A 5,211-nucleotide genomic window follows, 5' to 3' on the forward strand; every position below is an offset into this window, starting at 1 on the left:
AGACGAGGGAAAGGGATCCTACCTTGTGCCTGAGTTTCTTTGGGGGAAAATACCCCGTGACGAGCTTACAAGGCACCAGGAACAGGTAGCGGTACCTGTGTCTTAGACTGTGACGCTCACTGAAACTCGAGGCTTCCCTGCCGGCAGCAGTCACCGTCAAGTGTATACCGCTGCTGCGCGCCGCTGTCAGCCCTTTTCACACTTAAATTCTGGTCACCCTCCTTTTATGGGGAGCGGGGGACTGAGGCACACCATGCAGTTCCCAGGGACCCCAGACCTGTCTGGCTTTCTGTGATAGTCACGAATCGTCATCACCCTGGAATTCAGCTGCACTCAGCGGTGTGCCTCTTGCCACCTGGCCCCGTTTTGCCGTCTTTGGAATGAGGGGGGACAGTTTGAGGTCATTCATCGGTAGTGCCTGCAATATCCCTGGGCACACAGCAGGCGCTCAGAAAACACAAGCTGAGGTCTGCCGCTGTCAGGGTCAGGTCTGGCCTGGGTGCTGGGGTCCGCTTCTGGCATCCGGGCTCTTAAACCTGCAGTCAGGGGACCTGCCGCGTGAGGTCTGTAGTCGGCACAGGGCCCGCTCAGTCTCTCGCATCCCCTTTCGCCCAGCACTGCTGCAGAAGAGCCAGCTGTTCTGCAAGAGGCCGGAGGAGGGGATGACGGCTGGGCTACTTGATGCCGGCGTGCTGGTAAGTACACTGCCACCCGCACGTCGGGCCTCCCCAGTCCCAGCCTGGGGTCCTCCCCAAGATCATTCTGGCCTCAGAGCCTTTGCCCTCACTGTGCCCCCTGCCAGGAGCGTCCTTCAGCCCACTCGCGTCCTCCAGATCTCCGAGGACCTTGCGGCTTGCCCCACCTGCCCCTGCTCCTCCCTCCATGTGAGGAGTCAGGCATTTCTTCAGCACACGGTTTGGTTCCATCTCCTGGCTCACTGTCTTCCTCACTTGGTAGATGTGATGAAGACACACTGCTCCGGGCACCGTTGCAGGCCTCACGGGTGCAGGAGCAGGTAAGGCAAGCAGAAATCTCTTAGAGGATGGGCTTGGGGACTAGGTCCTGACTAGAACAGCACCGGAGGCCTGCCTGAGGTGGTGGCCCATAAGCAAACACCTTCAGGAGGGGAAAGAATGAGATCAAGGCCCTTAGAAAAAATGTTCCAGGCAGAGGGACCAGCATGAGTACAAGTTCTGATTGGCATGGTCTAGAAGCAGATTTTTACGCAGAGCTTCTGGATAAAACACAGTCTGACACCTTGATTTTAGCCCCATGAGACTTGAGCAGAGAACCCAGCCATGCTGTGCTGGATTCTGACCTACAAAACTAAGATAATAAATGGCTGATGTTTCAAGACAGTAACTCAGGGTTAATTTGTTTTGCATCGAAGGATGACTGATACCGGGGAGGGGAGCATCTGCTTTCAGTGTCATGATTAGAAAGATCATCTCCATCCCAAGATTCTTTTTTAAACATCATTTTCAAGGGCTTTGTCTCCTTCCTTTTCTACCTATACTTGTAAGGATATTATTTTGGCCACAAAGATGAGACAGGAATCCACCCTGACAGTTTTCCAGATGTTCCCTGTGCAGACACACTGCCACCCCGAGACACCTGCGCCACGGCAGGGTTCCTGGTGAACCCAGTACACCTTCTCTTGCCAACTACACTTTTGTTGACTCCTCGACAGCATTTCTTATACATTTGGCTGGATAGAAATTTTTCATAGCAAAATTGCTGGAAGGTAGGGTTTTGTCCTTTTATATCCTAAGACACCTCTCTTCCTCCAACAACACCTCCACCCAACAGAAAAACCGACCCCGAATCCCCAGACATGAGACGCCCCTCTCCAAGCTTGGCCTTGTCCTTGTACACCAGCTCCACCTACCAGCAGCCAGTGCCAGCCATGGCCTTGCTGAGGACACTCATGTGTGATGTTTCAGGAGCAAGTGACCTTTGAGGATGTGGTTGTGGACTTCACCCAGGAGGAGTGGGAGCAACTGACCCCTGCCCAGAGGATGCTGTACAGCGATGTGATGCTGGACACCTTTGAGCTCTTGGTCTCCATAGGTGAGGCCATGTCCAACCCCCCAGCATGAATTCTAATTTTTTTGAGTTAAAAGTTGGAGTATGTCCAGCCATTAAAGCAAATACCTCAGATATGACTTAAGCCTCAGGGACCAGACTGCGTTGGTTTAGCAAATGTCGCTTAGGATGTTTTCCATGCAAGTTAAAATTCCCACCTAAAAATGCCAGAAGCAGGACATCATGGGGTTAGAGGGACATACGAGGTCCCATAACTGCAGAATCCTACGCCAGACCTGGGTCTTGCTGCGTAGCTGTCAGGAGCCCCCATCCTCTTCACCTCCCTCTGCACCTCTTTCTGCCACCAATCACAGATGGGACCCTATAAAGGTGACAAGCGAGCTGCCAGGGTCCAGGACCAACGGAAAAGACAGGGTCTGTGTCCTGGGTGCCCATCAAAGTCCCCTGGGTTGTCTCCTTTCGGCCACCAGGCCCCATCCACACTGGTCGGCTTTGGCAGCAGACAGGAGCGAGCAGAGCGCCGACTGGCCGGCCAGGCCTGGGTCACATGTAAACCCTGAGCGGGGCGGGGTCAGGGACTGAGAGCTAGGCAGATACATTGGGTCCCCTACCACGATGACTTCGGCCTCTCAGGGTCCTCAGCGACTTGGGACCTGGAAGACTGAAGGTGGAGTGGGCAGAGGGCGGGGAAGAGTCCTGGACACGAATGCTCACTCCCCGGGTCTCCCCCTGAGCAGGACATTGGCTCCCAAAGCCAGCTGTCATCTCCCTGCTGGAGCAGGAGGCGGAGCCGTGGGCGGCGGCTGAAGGCGTTCCGGACGGTGTGTGTCCAGGTGAGGTGACAGGTGCAGGGTGGGGAGGAGCCCACTCTCCCCCAGGTGTCTCTCTCTATCTGCTCTCCGATTCCTTGGGACAAGCTGACTACTCGTTCTTAGGGAACGTTCCCCTGGCACCATCCTGCTGTGAGTGTGACCAGGCTCCTGTCTTGGCTGAATCTGCGTTAGTGTTCAGGGACGGGGCGCACAGTAACTAGCTGAATGATCAGTAATACGAGCGAGACCACTGCAGGTGACGATGAATGCTGACAAAACAGAAGCACGTGCGCGGGAGACACTCGAATGGGGGGGCAGGGTTGGCGTTGGGAGAGGAGGCCTCGCCTCTCCAAGGAGACGACGCGGGTGCGGAAGCCTGAACCGTGAGGATGGTGCAGCCGTGCGACAGTCCAGGAGAACAGAGTTCAGGCAGAGGAGGCGAGCGCAAAGGCTGAGGTGGTTGGTGCCAGGTCTTGCTGCGTGACAAACAGCCCGATCTTAGCGCCGGAAATGGGAGAATCACTTCCGACTCGTGCATCCGCGGCCCGTGGATGTGGCCTGGGCTCTTCCAGGTGCCTGGAGCTTGGCTGGTGGTTCTGCTCCTCATACCTCTTGGCCAGCTCCTGAGACCAGGAGGCAACTCTGCAGCAAGTGGCAGTCCTGTCGCTCTGGCAGGCAGATTCCCACAAGTGTCAGGTCCTGACTGTGTTTAAGCCGTGGCCGATCACCAGGGCCAGGAGGGACGGCCATTGTGCGGGAGGGGTCCCGCAGGTTCTCTCCAGCCTCTAATGATGAGCAGCCTTTACCTGGTATATTAGTCTCCTGCCGCTGCTGATTCACATTGTTACAAACACAGTGCATTGAAGCAACGCAAACGACCTTACAGTTGTAGAAGCCAGAGATCCAAAACGGGTCCCAGGCTGTCCGCAGAGCAGCGTTCCTTCCGCAGGGTCCGGGGAGAATCCATTTCCTTTCATCGTCTAGCCTCCAGAGGCCGTCACGTTCCTGGACTCATGGCGTCCATCTTCAGCGTCCGCAGCGGCCGGTCAGGCCTTCACATACCGTGTCCCCGACTCTGAGCCTCCTGCCTCTCTCTCACTTTTAAGAAGCCTGGTGGCATGGGGCCACCAGCTAAGCCAGGGTGACCTCAGGCGGTGAGCTAACGTCAAACGATCGGCAACCGTAACTCCTTGGCACGAAGGTAACAGCGTCCTCCCGGGTTCGGGGCGTAGGACCTGGATTTTTTTGGAGCCACGATTCTACCCGCCATGCCCGGCTTCACCTCTTTTGTTCCCCTTAACTTTTCACAAGATGGCAACATACATGGGAATGGACCAACTTCCCATCTCTAGGCCAGTCCAGGGCCGGGTGGGGATGGGACACGCTGAGGACATGGCTTCGCGGAGGGTCGGGGGCAGACAGAGAGGCCGTCACGCAGGACGTACCAGCACGACTGCCTGTGTGTCCTCATTCAGTGTGTCTGCTGACCCTGCTCTGGGTGAGGTACAGTGGTGACCAAAGCGGACAGAAGTCCCTGCGTGTCGGGGCTCGCAGTAGGGGAGACAGTAAAGCAGACGTGAGTGCTCTAACCCACTAGTCACTTGCACCCATGCTCCTAGCGAGAGGCATTTCAGCAGTTCGGTTAGGGAGCGGCTGTGCTGCTTCACATCTGGGCTGAGGTGAGGTGGTGCGACAGCGACAGGCTGCCAGGAAGAGACTGGGTCTGAGCAATGCGACACTTGAACGGCCCTTCCCACACGGCGGCTCCTCCGTCCCCACGCGGCGCTTGGAGGCTGCGTTAGCCTGGCCTGGCCGTCGCTCTGCTCCTTCCCAGCCTGGGCATCTGCGGTGTTTTCCTGAAGGCTCCCTGTCCCCAGCGTCGTCTTCTGCTTGAATTCTCTGTGCCCCCCGTGCCAACTCTATCCATGCCCCTCACACCCGCTCTCTCCCCTCTCTCGGTGCGTCCCCTCCCTCCCCTGTTCCTCCCCTGTTCCTCCCCTGCTTTGCAAAACCCGTCTTCAGTGGTGAGAGGCTCTCGTGCTCTGAAACTTCAAAGCTCTCAGCTTTATTCTTCCACCCAAGCACCTGCTAACAAACTTTGTGTCCTGGACCTGGGATTAAGAGACGTTTCCATTTTTGTTTCTTTCAGACTTTGAAACTGGGTCCAAAACCAAACCGTCAGCTCCAAAGCAAGACGTCCCTAAAGAACTGCCCTGCAGTGTCCTGGTAGGAAGGTTCCTGTGGGACACTCTGTGGGACTCTAAGGGGGAAGGTCCTGAGGGCCGTGTCGTGCTGGCGGCCTTCACCCCCGTGAAGACATCCGTTCAGGAGCAGCAGCTGAGGAATGGGCTTG

The 5,211-nt window shown here is 56.5% G+C and overlaps 1 protein-coding gene across 1 annotated transcript in view; it reads left to right on the forward strand.

Annotated features, from left to right (window-relative positions):
* Positions 1-478: 478 nt before the first annotated feature.
* Positions 479-5,211, forward strand: part of LOC105308642 (zinc finger protein 135-like) — a 10,264-nt gene continuing 5,531 nt past the window's right edge. Inside the window, exons 1-4 of the mRNA XM_023525704.1 lie at positions 479-695; positions 1,944-2,070; positions 2,784-2,879; positions 5,008-5,156. Coding sequence (XP_023381472.1) covers positions 663-695; positions 1,944-2,070; positions 2,784-2,879; positions 5,008-5,156 — 405 coding nt within the window. The 5' untranslated portion in view covers positions 479-662. The remainder of the gene's footprint in view (positions 696-1,943; positions 2,071-2,783; positions 2,880-5,007; positions 5,157-5,211) is intronic.

The sequence above is a fragment of the Pteropus vampyrus genome, unplaced genomic scaffold (assembly GCF_000151845.1).
Source record: "Pteropus vampyrus isolate Shadow unplaced genomic scaffold, Pvam_2.0 Scaffold602, whole genome shotgun sequence".
NCBI classification, from domain to species: Eukaryota; Metazoa; Chordata; class Mammalia; order Chiroptera; family Pteropodidae; genus Pteropus; species Pteropus vampyrus.